This window comes from Cyprinus carpio, chromosome A7 (genome assembly GCF_018340385.1).
Source record: "Cyprinus carpio isolate SPL01 chromosome A7, ASM1834038v1, whole genome shotgun sequence".
Taxonomy (NCBI): Eukaryota; Metazoa; Chordata; class Actinopteri; order Cypriniformes; family Cyprinidae; genus Cyprinus; species Cyprinus carpio.
In genome coordinates this window covers 15,794,840-15,809,798 of record NC_056578.1, presented here as the reverse complement: position 1 = coordinate 15,809,798, position 14,959 = coordinate 15,794,840, and the positions used below count along the sequence as shown (strand labels likewise).

General features: G+C 38.5%; 1 protein-coding gene across 2 annotated transcripts in view; it reads right to left on the bottom strand.

Annotated features, from left to right (window-relative positions):
- Positions 1-960: 960 nt before the first annotated feature.
- LOC109058014 (tumor protein p53-inducible protein 11-like) overlaps positions 961-14,959 on the bottom strand; it is a 30,274-nt gene continuing 16,275 nt past the window's right edge. For both annotated transcript variants that reach the window (XM_042759919.1, XM_042759918.1), the window contains exons 3-8: positions 14,466-14,634; positions 8,914-8,972; positions 8,648-8,696; positions 7,910-8,000; positions 4,038-4,139; positions 961-3,081 (exon numbers count right to left, since the gene is read on the bottom strand). In XM_042759919.1, coding sequence (XP_042615853.1) covers positions 2,948-3,081; positions 4,038-4,139; positions 7,910-8,000; positions 8,648-8,696; positions 8,914-8,972; positions 14,466-14,591 — 561 coding nt within the window. In that variant the 5' untranslated portion in view covers positions 14,592-14,634 and the 3' untranslated portion in view covers positions 961-2,947. The remainder of the gene's footprint in view (positions 3,082-4,037; positions 4,140-7,909; positions 8,001-8,647; positions 8,697-8,913; positions 8,973-14,465; positions 14,635-14,959) is intronic.

The window sequence follows — 14,959 nt, the reverse complement described above, 5'->3', positions numbered from 1 at the left end:
GATCCACCAGTAAACATTTCCAACTGCATAAAAATCATAGATGGTTCGTTTTTCGCTTTGTTCTGAACAAAAACACCAGATGGGCTTATTGAAAAAGCAAATTCCTTCTCTGCCAGCAGATGGCGCTTTTGAAACGACAGAAATATAGCGGTTTCCCCAGCAACCGCAGTACACAAAGCAAGTATGACTTTGAAAAGTGCAGTGCTCATATTCATTCAATAAAATCATAGCCTTTGTTAAACTATATCGCAATTCTTGTCTTTCCGCCCCAAATTTAAGACATCTTGAAATCACAATTTAGACTTTCTTGTACCATTTATGACTTTTTACGACCTTAAATTTGATTCAGCTAAACTTTTTAAGGACCCGAGAATACCCTGTATAATTTTGGCAATATGTTCAAAAGGCAATATGTCTTACAATTCCATATGGGCTGCACCAATATCTGCCAAATGAACAAACCGTTTTGTCAATGAAGTGAAAGCAGCATTCGATCTGAGAAATGTCATCTGGAACACAAGCAGTACCTTCGGGACAGTTTAAGCTGTATCAGTACACTTCTAACAAACCTGCTCCACATTTCAAGTCATCATAACATTGAATATTGAAAGAGAAAGCACCATTCATTTTGAGAGTTGAATTTTTTTTTCCTCAGTAAAGTTGCGTAAAATATTCTGTGAAAGTTCAGTGGGCTGAATATACTTTAGGACAGGGCTGGGCAACTTTGGTATTGGCTAGTTGTGTTTGATTAGGGTTGTAGCTAAACTCTGCAGGACAGTGGCCCTCCAGGACCGAAGTTGCCCAGCCCTGCTTAAGGAGTATGTTTGTGATAACACATAGGTTCTTAGATCTCACCCGATTTTAAAACTTTCAAACTGCTCTGGGCACAGCTCTCAACACCTTTAGCTACTGATCAGAATCAGTGCTCCTGTGGGTAGAAATCAGACAATGACTCAAGAATACTTTTTCCATCTGAAAAACTTTATAGATTTATTAAGCACATTCACTGTCTCTCTACAAAAGGAGATACATATCTGTCATACATCTGTGTTTTTTCCCTTCAAAACACATTAAAGAACAAATAATGAGAACAAAAGTTCCTATTTAAACTGACATTGCAATCATCTTTCTAAAAAAATATATAGAAAAAAACATTCCTGAATCATTCAAATAATTACAAAGCAAAAAGTGACCTAAAAATATACTGTCTAGTCTATATAATAATGAACAGTGCTTCGACTTTAAATCATGGTCTATTGTTTTGCTAGTTAACTATTACTAAACAGGTTATGAGAGGTGCACAGTATAAATAAACAAACAGCAGTTTCGACTTGACGGTTCCAAAGCACATATTCATATGATCCTCTGATTTCCCTTTGGAATAAAGCCTTTTGTTTTTCTCTGGAAGCAATATCTAAGATCTATGGAAGGGCAGTGTGACTGTCCACATCTCAAATGACAGTTCAGTGATAGAAGCATATACTGTTAGGAATAACACCTGCTAGTTCTAATTATAGAATAATCATGATTAATGTTAATGTGCTTTCCATGTTAAAAAGTGCTACATTTTAGCGCTACTGTTGATCCGCATTGTTGACTTCATGCAATGATCAATAAAGGCATAAAGCATATCTTACTACATACAGTTCTAAAATTTACGAGTGTTGTGCATAATGGTAGTTGTTACAAGAATAGTTCACCCAAGAAAGAAAATTCTCTGAAGTTCACGGTCAATGACGATACACAAAGGAACCATCATATGAATTCAGACTTGAAACACAGTCAGATTTACTACATTTACAATACTCCTTTTTTGTTCCACAGAAGATATATTCATAAGTTTTGAACTAAACTAAAAATAAATGTTGCACTTCAGTTTTTTGGGTGGACTGTCCCTTTAATATATACAGATAAATTTGTGGAAGTTAAGTCATCATGCATCTTGAAAGTCACGAAGACATGGAAAAATTACCTGAACCCTATAAAGATTTTTCAAATGACTGATTCTCTGTAAACTTTAATCTGTCTTAAAAGGGACTTGTACTAAGTTTATAATTACACTATTTACTTTAGTAACTGTTGTGTAAATGTCCATTAGGTATGTAAAGCAGCAAAATGTTACATCTGAATTGGTAGGGGTAGAATTTCTTTGTGTGAAGCCACACAAAGCTGTATTTGACGATCTAACAGTAATACATTTACAACTACAGTACTTTCTGAAATACACATGTTAAATGCCATTTAATACTATATGTGTTATTCTTACCATTTCACATAATGTACTGTTGGGAACCTAAATCCAAAAGGAATGTATTTGCAAAGTCTTCACTTTGCAATGTTAGTAACTACAAGTAAATGTAACAATTTCTGAAATACATTAAAAAATGATGTATTTGTTAATTTAATTCTATTCTTTGTATTACCCTTTGTCTTGCAGTATATGTTGTTGTACACTGTTCCATGCTGTGTCTATTGTGCCTGACAAATCATACCAGTACCATTTTAAAACTATATTCTTGCCATAGAATATCACACCACATACAGGAAGTTCACTAAACTCTTACATAATATGACCTGAATTACAGGCATCTTCCAAAAATAATTTGACACATTTGGGATTCTCTAACATGTACAAATGTGCCATAAACCTACTCCCCATTCAATAAAATCTCAGAAAAAGCTTTTACAAAAAAGTGAGCTGTCAGATAATTATTATACCCACTGTAGGTAACATAATGTAACATAAAAACGACAGTCATGATCCGTGGCCCTCTGTATCTAATGAAAGTAAATACCCAGATATTGTATTTACATAAAATGGAAATTGCCCACAAACAGAGGTTGATTTTCAGTCAAGTGTAAATTCATTTGGTCCAGGTAGTGGTGCTACTGTATTCAAAGAATTTTGTGCCGCCAATCTACCCATCTAACAAATAGCTGGCCCCCCTTAGGTCTTTTTGGTGCGCCGGCCGAGGTGATGATAGTAAATCAAGGTGATGAAGAGGAAGAAGGTTTGACTGAGAAGAAGAACGATTGCACCATTGGACAGTGTGCCCATCTCCAAGAGGGTGATGGACGTCACTGGAGGAAAAAAAATTAATACAGAGACTAATTATAAAGTCAGACAAAGTAGTAGTCTAAAGCATATACAGACATTTAGCAAAAGACAAAAGAGTGCCATGCAGCAGCTACAAAACTTAATTCACTAACATATTTAACTCATATGTAATGTTAATGAAATATTTTAATTTATAGGTGGCGTAACAATAACGACATGTCTATAATCCCGCCCACTCTAAAGCGGTACTAAACTGCAGTGGAAATGCAAACCGAGCTGAGCCGAGCAGTACCATGCAGCGGAAAAGTGCCATAAGCATAAAGTACCAGTAGATGCATGTACCATATATTTCAGAAATGTTAGAACTAGACTTTTATTATGTGACAGTACTAAATGTGTAATCACTTTCTTCAACATTTACTTAGGGGTTCATAGGCTTAATTTTGTATCTAATCCTTTGAAGCTTGTGCTTGGATTGGATTTTAAAGAGAGCTTGTTGCCATAAGAGGGCAGTACAGGATTAAGAACAATGAGTATTCCAGACATTCTCTGTTAACCTAGGCTAAAAAATAAAGGTTGGCCCAGTGGTCTAGGGCCAGTGTAAGAGTGTTTCAGGACAGATTTCATCAGGTTTTATTGACTTTTCCTAGTCTTGGAAGCATCTTAAGATTTTTACAGCTATCATGCAGTTATTACACAGTAATCATAAAACATAACATTTAAAAATATATATATTAAATATGGGGTGGGGGGGTATGACAAATATAAAAATACATACAATTAAATAGGTTTAAAATAAACCATGTAAAAAAAAGTGCTTTTGAGCCCTGTTAATATTCTGAAGTGGCTTAAATCAATTTTCCTCAAGTTTAAATGTCCCTTAATTACAGGAAGAATAAAGATTAAATGTCAGTTACCATTCTCACGTCCCTCAACACTGTCTGCCCACTGTTCTCAGGAGAGAAAAAAACTCTCTCACCTAGAAATTGTACCCCGAAGTAACAGGCTTCTGTAAGTAGCGTCCACTGAATGATGACCTTTTCCACTGTGTACAAGCCATTCCACAGAATTAATGAGATACCTGTTGGGAAGAGCAAAACACTCAGAGTCAATTCTGAGATCATCCTAAATCAGGTAGAGACATTAAAGGGCACCTATCTATTAAATATAATGCAGAATCTTCTCAAAACACCCAAGCACTTAGGCCCGGAATTAAAAAGCTTGAAATCTGGCCCAAGATCAAAGAACCGATGCTGCCGTGGGTTCTGATTCTGTCCTTCTGATCTCCTCCCACACTGCGGATATGGATAACACGGAGAGTAGCTGTTTCTTCAACGCTGCCAAGTGCCATCTGCCAGCACTATTTTTCCAGCCTTGCTTGAGTAATTCCCACCATCGAACTGGCCATTGATCTGACAGAAGAACACACACCTTGCATCGCCACAGGGGTATGAATTGTTTGTGAGCTAAACCAGGTGTCACACTGTATAAAGACCACTGGATCTCAGTGAGGGGTCTAGACTGCAAAATACAGCCCTTCAAAAATTTGCATACTAATATCATGTGTACAAAATTTCCAGGGCTCTGCTGCAGCATCATATTCATTAGCACTCGGACAGATAATGTATGCAATTACATTAGCATAATATTCTATATCCCCCACTGGTTAAGGCTGGAATCTAAACAAATTGGGGAGCGAAAACTTCTTTATGCTGAATTAGAGGGTGTGTTACGCTATTATAGAGAAAAGACAAATAGGCTGCTGTTCATAAATAAAATAAAGGCATAGGGAGGGAAGGGATTTTATTTCCCCAAAACACTCTCTTTTACACACCCATAAGCCACTCCTGCAATCTTTTATAATACAAGACCTCCTACAGTTGACTGTAAGCTCAAGCACGGTGTGAGCTTGGCATGTGCTATTATTGTGAAGAATCCTGGGACCAGCAGGGGGTCATTACTAGTCCCAATACAGTCGAACTGCCCAGCACTCTGAAAGCCCTGCCCTATATGTGGCTAAATGGAATTGAACGGACTCATTCATTTTTAAAACCGAGGCATAAAATATTCATACCACTTGAAATCATACACTCATCTGGTAGTGAAAAGCTCATCTAGTCATGAATATTTCCTGTGAGTGGGAGACAGACTTGCACAAATGTGTGTACATTATGCATTAGCTATGCATAAACTGAGATGTAGTGGGAAAAGCGAAAGTGTATAGACATGCACATATACACTACATGGCCAACAGTATGCAGAGAAATGCAAATTTAAACAACCCTTTTCAAAATGATGGGCGTTAATATGGAGGTGGCCCATTATACAAAGTGTCTTAACGGGTCCAGTACTTACACATGTATTTTATTTAAACGTTATCTGCAATGCTTTTACAAATGCCATACTTTTTTGGTTGTCCTTGTGGAACTTGTAGTATATTTTTTAAATAATATTTAATGTTTCTTTTTTTAACCAATTTACAGTGGGTATAGAAAAGAATCACCCCCTTTAAAATAATCACATTTTGTTACTTTGCAGCCTGAAATGAAGACGGACACAGATCCCTTTTGAACAGTCTCTCCCGTTGCGTTGCTGACACTTATGGGAGAAACTCCAGTTTACTCTGATACTGATAGGTCCCACATGCTTCACTCTCCCCACAACACCTCGAGTCGCCCACGTGCTTAACACTTGAGGATCAGTGCCCCTCACCAGATGCGAGCTGCTTGATTTTCTTTGGCGGGTCTGATGAGGAAGCTGTCATGGATGACGTGGATGGATGCTGGAGCACCACCTTTGGCTAAATCTAACTAAAATAAGAAACGCTGACAAGGTCGCCTTCCTAGACTCGCCAGTCCCTCCCAAGGGACTGTTTGGCCCAGTTGTGAATGGTTTTGCTGAGCAGTTTACAGCGGCACAGAAGTCATCAAAGGCAATGCTTCACCTTCTGTGGAAGCGCTCCAGTGCGGCTGTTTCAAGTCGCCAGAAGGCTACATCCTCACGGCAGCCTGCCAAGGCAGCACCACCTCAGCCCCAAGATAAATCTGAGCATGGGCTTTTAAACACACCCAGACAGCAAAATGCTACCTTTTTCCTAAGCTTCAAGACCCCGCCACAGAGTAATGTTGGACCCTAAGTCTCAGAAGCCATCCTGATACAAATGATGAGAGGAAGGGGGAGAGGGTCAGTTCTTGCCGCCTGGAATGTTTTTATCTCAGGGTAACCCTCCACTGCATCAGAGCTGTGGCCCCTTAGAAAACTCCTTGCCTGTTTCAATCAAGCACCCCATTGGGACTGACCTCCAGAGGGAAGGTGGTCACGACAGATGCCTCCAACTCAGGTTGGGTAGCTCTGTACAAGGGCAGACCAGCATTTAGCTCCTGGTCAAACATGGAGCAATGCTTACACATCAACTGCTTCGAGATGATGGCGGTTTTTCCAGCCCTGAAATCCTTCCTGCCAGTCTTAAGGTAGCATCATGTCCTGGTCTTTTTTTGGACAACATGACGGTGGTAACCTTTATCAAACACCAAGGTGGTCTCAGGGCACGCTCACTTCAAAGGTTGGCTCGACACCTCCTTTTAAGGGCACAATGCAAACTCCTCTCATTGAGAGCAGTTCATGTGCCAGGCAGACTGAACCAAGGGTTAGACATGCTGTCCAGGGGCAATGTGGCTCCAGGAGAATGTTGACTACGTCCCCAAATGGTACAAATGATCTGGTCTGGCTTCGGCAGGGCAGAGGTGGACCTCTTCACCTCAGTAGACAACTTTCACTGACCAATTTACTTTTTGAAACAGCGAGATGCACTGGCCAATGATTGGCCCAGCGCTCGTCTGTATGCCTTCCTGCCAGTTGCCCTGCTTCCTCAGGTCATCAGACGGGTCTGGGAAGTCAGATGCTTGTTCCTCTTGGTCACAATTGAGGACGGACCTTCTCTGATTTGGCATGAATTGGCATCCCTGGCCAGAGCTGTGGAGCCTTCATGTTTGGTCCCTCGACGGGAGTCTCTGCAGCACCCCGCGAGTGTAACTATTACCATTTTGGAGGATAGAGCTCCGTCTACAAGACATCTTTATTCCCTTAAATGGTCAATCTTCCCTGACTGGTGTGCAGCACGGAACGAGGATCCGTCCACTTGCGACATGTCCTACATACTAGTTTTTCTACAAAAGCTGCTGGATAAGAGGCGCACCCTTTCCTCGATCAAAGTATATGCGGCAGCCATCATGGCAAATCATTCTCTAGTGGCTGGCTAGTCAATCGGCAGAAACGACCTAGTAGTTAAGTTCTGAGGAGAGACTGAATCAACCTCGCCCTCATACTGTGCCCCTGTCACTTAAGACTGCCCTTCTTCTGGCTTTAGCATCGGTCAAGTGAGTGGGTGACCTGCAAGCACTGTCAGTCAGTGATTCCTGTCTTGAGTTTGGGCCAAATGACTGTAAAGTCATCCTCAAACCAAGACATAGCTATGTATTAAAAGTGCTCTCCTCTCCATTAAGAGCACAAGTCATCACCTCACAGAGTACTTTCATTCGAAACGGAACGCTCCAGTTACTAACATAACCTTGTTTCCCTGAGATAAATCGCTTTTTGAGTGATCATAAAACAAAAACTGTGCCCATCTTCATTTCAGGCAGCAAAGCAACAAATTGATTATTTTCTATACCCACTGTATCTCTGCAATATACATGCTTGAAATAGTGAAATTCACTATATGTAAAGGGTTCCCTCAGTTTTGTGGCAATGTAGTGTATGTGTAAGTCAGAACAAGCCACTTTGATGTCATTATCTTCCCTTATAGTGTTAAACTTTCTTCTTTCAAATGCTATACCATAAAGCTGAACATACATAGAAGGGCTCCCCCGTAGAGTCTGATGGAGATCCTGGTGGTGGTGATCTCAAATATTAATTCGTAGAGCTGGCTGGGAAAAGCCAGGGCCTACAACACAGAGAAGGTGGTCACATAATGAATGTAATGGTACAGGAACTCCAGGGAGAGGCATTAAATCTGCAAAAAAATCCTTTAAGATTACAGAAAAACAAGAAATTAACAAGAAACAAGAAAATGTAAAATAACCATTTTTTATTTCAATTTATTGTCTTTTAAATTTATAAATTGTAGAAATTGACATTTATTCCTCTGATGGCAAAGTTGAATTTTCAGCAGCCATTACTCCAGTCTTCAGTGTCGCATGATCCTTCACAAATTATTCTCATATGCTGGTTTGGTGCTGAAGTAAAATTTCTTACAATTATCAGTGTTGAAAACCATGATGCTTAGTATTTTTGTGGAAACTGTACTTTTTTATTATTATTTTTAATTATTTATGTATTTTTTTAATTCTTTGATGAATAGACAGTTTAAAAGAAAGCTAATTATTTAAAATTGATTTTTGGTAACATTATAATTGGCTTTACTGTCAATGTTTATCAAATTGATGCATCCTTGCTGAATAGAAGTATTAGTTTGAAAAAAAAATTGACCCAAAGCTTTTTAAACAGTAGTGTAAATAATTAAACAAAACACAATGAGAATTATTTCATTTTGGAGCATGAACTGTTAAACATTTTGATTAATCTTCTCACCATTAAGGATGTGGATGTGAAAAGCACTGCAGAGATGAGGAGCCAAAGCCTGCAATGAGAGAATGAAAGACACTATACCAGCTGGCTTCTAATAAGACACAATTGAGCCACAATCAAAACCCTCAAGGATTGGCAAAAAAACAAAACTGCACAGAACACTGGAGCAACTAAATAAGTAGGGTGTCTGATGTCACATGCAAAGACAGACGCAAGTCAGTGGTCTGATGATATGAAAGTGGTCTGAATGATCATTTCTAAAGTCTTACCGGAGACCAATGGGCTCACGTACAGCAAACTTCATCTCATTACCCAACATCTGACTGATCTGCAAAATGAGAGAATTGTCAATATTAGCGGGTAACATTGCGAGACACATGAATAACTTTGATAAACCTATTACAATCTTTCTGTAAATGGACCAAGGTGGCACAAAATAAAAATTAAATACAGGCCCATGGTAGGAAAATGTCAAATTTAGAAAAATTGACTCACAAAAGTGGGATTATGAGATTTGCTGATAGCCCAAACCGGCCAAGACTGAATGGACCATGCAGAGGGACACAGTTTTATTTTGTGAAATTGGAAACTTTGTTGTAGCATCTAAAGGGACTGATAGGAAAATTTGAGTTTTGTTTTGATTTAATAGGTCTATTTTGACAGCAGGCTGGTGGTTTCACAATGATGGCTTTGTGTTTGTAATCCAGGCTGAGGGCCAAAGTGGAGCAGAGCTCCTTCAGACAGAATCAGACAGAGACAGATAAGGATGTGGAAGGTGTTACAATATAATGCTTCCTTTGGGTAGCCTAACTCTCGTGATCCCATAAGTGACATGGAATACTGCAAGAGAATGCTCTCTTTAAAACAGCATTTGAGTAAGCGATGGGCATCTAACATTACAATTATGAAAACATTATGAAAGCTACAAAATAAGATTTAAAGGAAGGTAATTTATTGCAAAAACGTATTTTTATCTTTATCAGTCAGAGCAAGACTATGTTTCAAAAGGCGTTAGTAAGAATTTTTGAAAAAATGAAAGAATCCATATGTTCACTGAGGCTGCATTTATTTGATCAAAAAATATAGTAAAATCAGTTATATTTTGAAATATTATCATTTAAATGAACTATTTCCTATTTTAATATATTTTAAAATGTAATTTATTCATGTGCTGTCAAAGCTGAATTTTGCTGATTTAGTTCTCAAGAAATATATTTCTTATTATTATCAATTTTGAAAACAGTTTTGCTGCTTGAAGTTTAAAAGTTTAAAAGAAAAGAAAGAAAATAATTTATTTGAAATAGGAATCTACTGTTACTTGCATCCTTTCTGAATAAAAGTATTAATTTCTTTAAAAAGAAATTACTGACCTCAATTTTTGAATGGTTGTGTACATTTTGTGTGCAAACATAAACAGGTAGTTAAGATAAGAAGCCTTTCACTAAGCCCGGCCTTAAAAACATTAAAACATATATATATTAAAAACTGACCAATCCGACCCTGGCTATTATTGCCATCTGCCATGTTTTCTAACAGACTTGCTCTCGTCTAGTGTTAGCTCTTTATGCCAAATAAAACCTAAATGCATACTGAAAATGGTACCTTCTTGGTAACTATAATTTTATATTTAAATTCAAGGTTGTTTAAAATGTTCTTAAATAATCCCAAAAAAAAATTCACTCAATGCATTCTTTTTTTTGTCTGCATAGAACACTATCAAGAAAGCTTGTCAGATCTACCAAAAGTAGTAACCACCGGTTGCAGGCTTAGTAAGATCGAAAAAAATTAGGAGGGAATCAGTAGGAAACTATACAGTAGCAATTTACATTTACATATTTTTGAAACATATAAATAGGCATTACCTTTCTTTGATGTACTATATAAGAAATTATCATAATTATGTCACCCGGCTCTTTTCCATTTCCATCTAAAAAAAAAAAAAACTGCACTGCCTTCCAGGGATAAAAAAAAAAAAAAACTCACCCTAATGGCCATTAAACCTGCAGGCTTTCTTCCCCCACCCTAAAAGAGAGGGCTCTTTCCATCTCCCTACTCCACCATGCTTCACTAAAAGCCTCCGCAGCATGGGTAATTTTATGTTGATGAAAACCCGATCTGTTTCTGATGGGAAGCTGTGGCGCTGAAATCCTGACTAAAGGTAATTTTAAAGCGGAAGCATGAAAGTGTGAGAGTGTGTTTGTATGGGGGCGTGAGTCACAGCAACTGTTTTAGTGTCTCAGGAGCACATAAATAGCAATGGCTTACAGTAAAACTCGTCATAGACAAGCTATCATCAGCCGTTTCTGTTTTGTAAATATTTTGCTCTGAAGGTTTAGCTCATTGTAACATGAACAGTGACTGCAATTCATTCAACTGATATTGCCAAAGCAATTTGTTGAGACCAAACAAATGCTGCTGTATTTACCCAGTAAACAGCAGTAGCTAATACAGTAGGCCATTGATTATTCTCATGAGAAAAGTGATCGCAGAGATAAAGTGTTCAGAAAGCATGTCGCACTGAGAAACAAGACAATAACTCAATCGACACCTCGCTCTGGTTGTTTCTGGGGGGTTTACACATCTTGACAACTGCTGGGAACAGGGAGTACTCTGTTTTCTCATAAGACCTGTATTGGCTGAAGCTACACAGTATGTTCATCTGACTGCAGTATCACAGCAACTGGGCTGATAGCTTGTTTTAGTGACAAGCTAATGGGGAAATTAAACAGAGTACTTCAAATACATCATGGCCCACATTATCAGGTTAATTGGTGGACAGAAAATCTATATTTACGATCAATATCGTAAAAGCTAAGTCTTCAAGTAATGGAAGAGTAAAATCATTTTCTACCACATGTACAGAAAACTTTTGCACCCAAAAAACATGATCTACTTTAACTGGCTCAATTATTAAAGGAACTGTTCACCCAACAGTGAAAATTTGCTGAAAATGTTCTCACCCTCAGGCCATTCAAGATGTAGATGAGTGTGTTTCTTCATCAGAATGGATTTGGAGAAATTTAGCATTACATCACTTGCTCACCTGTGGACCCTCTTCAGTGAATGTGTGCCGTCAGAATGAAAGTCCAAATAGCAGATTAAAACATCATAATAATACTCTAGTGATCCACATAAATCCAGTCCAACAAATAACACTTCACTTCTTGTGAAGTGAAAAGCTGCGTGTTTGTAATAAACAGGTCTGAATCAGAAGAGAAATATGCACAGACCAAGCACATTTTAGAAGCCAAAACAGTCCAGTTCCGTTATAAACAATATGTTGGTGGATTTTGATGTGAAAGGACAATCATTTTTTAATGGAGGAACCGTTATTATGGATAATGGACTGGTATTTAACGGCTTAAAGTTACAACATCTTGATGGATTTGTTTCTTATAAACACTGAGCTTATCAAGTCACAAAAAGTGATTTGGTCTTGTGGATTATTGGGATGTTTTTATCAACTGTTTGAACTTCCATTCTGACGGTACCCATTCACTGCAGAGGATCCATTGGTGAGCAAGTGATGTAATGATGTATTTGTCCAAATCTGTTCAGATGAGGAAACAAACTAATCTACAAATTTCATTTTGGGGTGAACTATTTTTTTTATTATAGAATCTCTTAAAAGCTCATGTGGAGCTGTATTCATGCATACATCTCCAGCCATTATGGTGCTGTCTGAGCCATCTCTGTTGAAAGAGAGGGTGATGGACAACTGTCCCTTAATGGATGTTGTCTTTGATCTTTCTCGGTGACCCTACCCAGAGTCTGATGCACAGTGCAGGGGCGGAGGGGGTGATCATGTCTGAGTAATGCCCATGTTTCATGTGGACTACCTCAAAGCCCCATGAGTTTTAAGTGCTCTGAGCGTGAGACGGGTAGTTGTGCCAATAAGCTCTCATTGTGGGTTATTCATTGACTGCATGCTGGCTTCAGGATGAGTGTGAGGGGCCAATTAAGCCTCTTTCACACAGAGATTCCAGAAAACACACAGATGTTCCGTGATTTGTCTTGGGATCGTTTGATTTTGGTTCATTCACACTGCCAGTGATTTTCCAGGATTTGCGTGTGCCTTCACACACATCCCATAAAGATCCCATAAAGACACCTGACATTACAATGTGACGTGTAATGTGACGCGTACTGTTTCACTAAGCTGGTGAACAATCTCAGCTTCAGCACAGATAGTGAGGAGCTCCCTGATCTCTGCTTCATACCAGTTTGCACAAATTTCTTCATCGTGAAGGCTGATTTGCCTTCAAAACACCCAGAAAAAAGAGTCGCACGATAACGCATCATCACTACAACACACCTTTTACAACAACGGTTCTCAATTCCAGTCCTCGCGACCCCCTGCTCTGCACATTCTGTATGTTTCTCTTATCGCTTCAGACTTTTGTTCTATTCGAACACAAGTGCCCTGCGGAGTGGACATCACAGGATATTCCACCATGATTCCAGTTCGAAGTAAATGTATATGTTCCATTCAAAGTGCATTGAAGTGTGCGAGACGTGAATTTTAATTGTATTTATTTACCGAGGTATATGAGGTCACACTTGTCTGTGTGTGTAGATGTTGCGCAGCGCAAATACGTGAATGAATTTTCCGAAGTGAGGTAAACTTCAACAGATTTCCCCTGCTCAGGAAGTAGGGAGCTGTGTAGAGACCATGTCAATCGGAACTCAGTTCATGCACGGAGCTCACTTCTAACAAGCTTAATATCTATATCAGGTGTGTTAACAAAGAGAGACATACAAAATGTGCAGAGCAGGGGGTTGTGAGGACTGGAATTGAGAACCGCTGCTTTACGGCACTGGTTCTGGCTTTTGTTCACACAAGGCTCATCCCGAGACTGATCCCAAACTTTGTGTGTGCCATTGTCACCTCACACCGACCTCATCACATCAATTTGGTAACAGCACCACCTACTGGTCAAAAAATGATAAACCGTTCATTTGAAGCCATTAACCATAAATAATGAAATTTCAAAAAAATGCTAATAACTTTTGATTATTCCCGAGGAATATTTTGAAACCATTCATTACAATAGGGTAATTGTAATGAATAGGGTAATTGTAATTGGGTAATGGCAATACAAATTTTTTCATTGTTGATCATTCTCTGCCTGCCATTTCGATTTTCTTTAAAAACCTACTTTTTCAAACTCCTCTTAGACCATTTCTCTGATTTTCACCAAATTCGAGTCAGATCATCTTCAGACTGTGCTGACAAAAATTACTGGTTTTCATTTCGATAGACAAAACCATTTTTGTATAGCGCAAAAACATATTTGAGGCATGATGCCAAAATGACTGGCTGTATCTCTGCAATGCTTTGACATATTGACACCAAACTTTGTGTGTGCCATTGTCACCTCACACTGACCTCTTCACATCAATTTGATAACATCGCCACCTTTTGGTCAAAAGTGATGAAATCAAATTATGGAATCAAATTACTAGTGGGTTTTTTTTTCAGCCATTTTGACTAAAATCATCTTAAAATGGCTTCAATTACTCACTGCTGCAGTTGGTCTGATTTTTGATGCCTTGCTTACTTCTGTAGTGCTTGGCCTGGATAATTGCTGTTTGCAGCTATATTTATTATTAGTATTAATACATACACTTCAAGTTGCACTAAACCCCAGATAGACATTAGACACAATCAAAAAAAGCAACAAGAAAATTTCAATGTAGGAAACATTGCCCAGAAATCTCAAAATATGAAGAAAAATATATAGAGAAAAAATGCTTTCTTTAATGAGTAACTGCTATTGAGGTCAAATATGAAGAGTGACACAGGCAAGTTGTATGTTACCTTTGACCTGTGCACCTCTCCATCATCATCCTCCCCACCAACACCCAGGACTTTGCGGGACTTGAGGCGACTCACAAGATCAGTCTGACTGTGCTTCTTCATGAGAGGTGGAGGTGTGGAAGCCATGGCAGCAGAGGAAAGCAGGAACTTCAATGAGCTGTCAGAGGGACTGAGGAAACAACAATACATCAGCAGGAGCACTTTCTCAGAACTGTTTGTTCCTAGTATTCCAGTTATAGAGAAAACAAAAAATTCACAACCAGTAATATGCAAGGTTTGTGAAATATAACAAGAGCATGTCATTCTGTTTAACATATATGACAAAGAATAATCAAAGCTATCAGTAAGGCTATTTTACAGGCTAAACTTAAAAAGACAGAAGTAGAAAAATAAGTAAACATTGCAGTGTGACCTATTGAAACAAGTCCACATCCTCCCACAAAGCCACACAAACAGATTCATAGGAAACTGTGTTGGCTGAATAAGGATATACT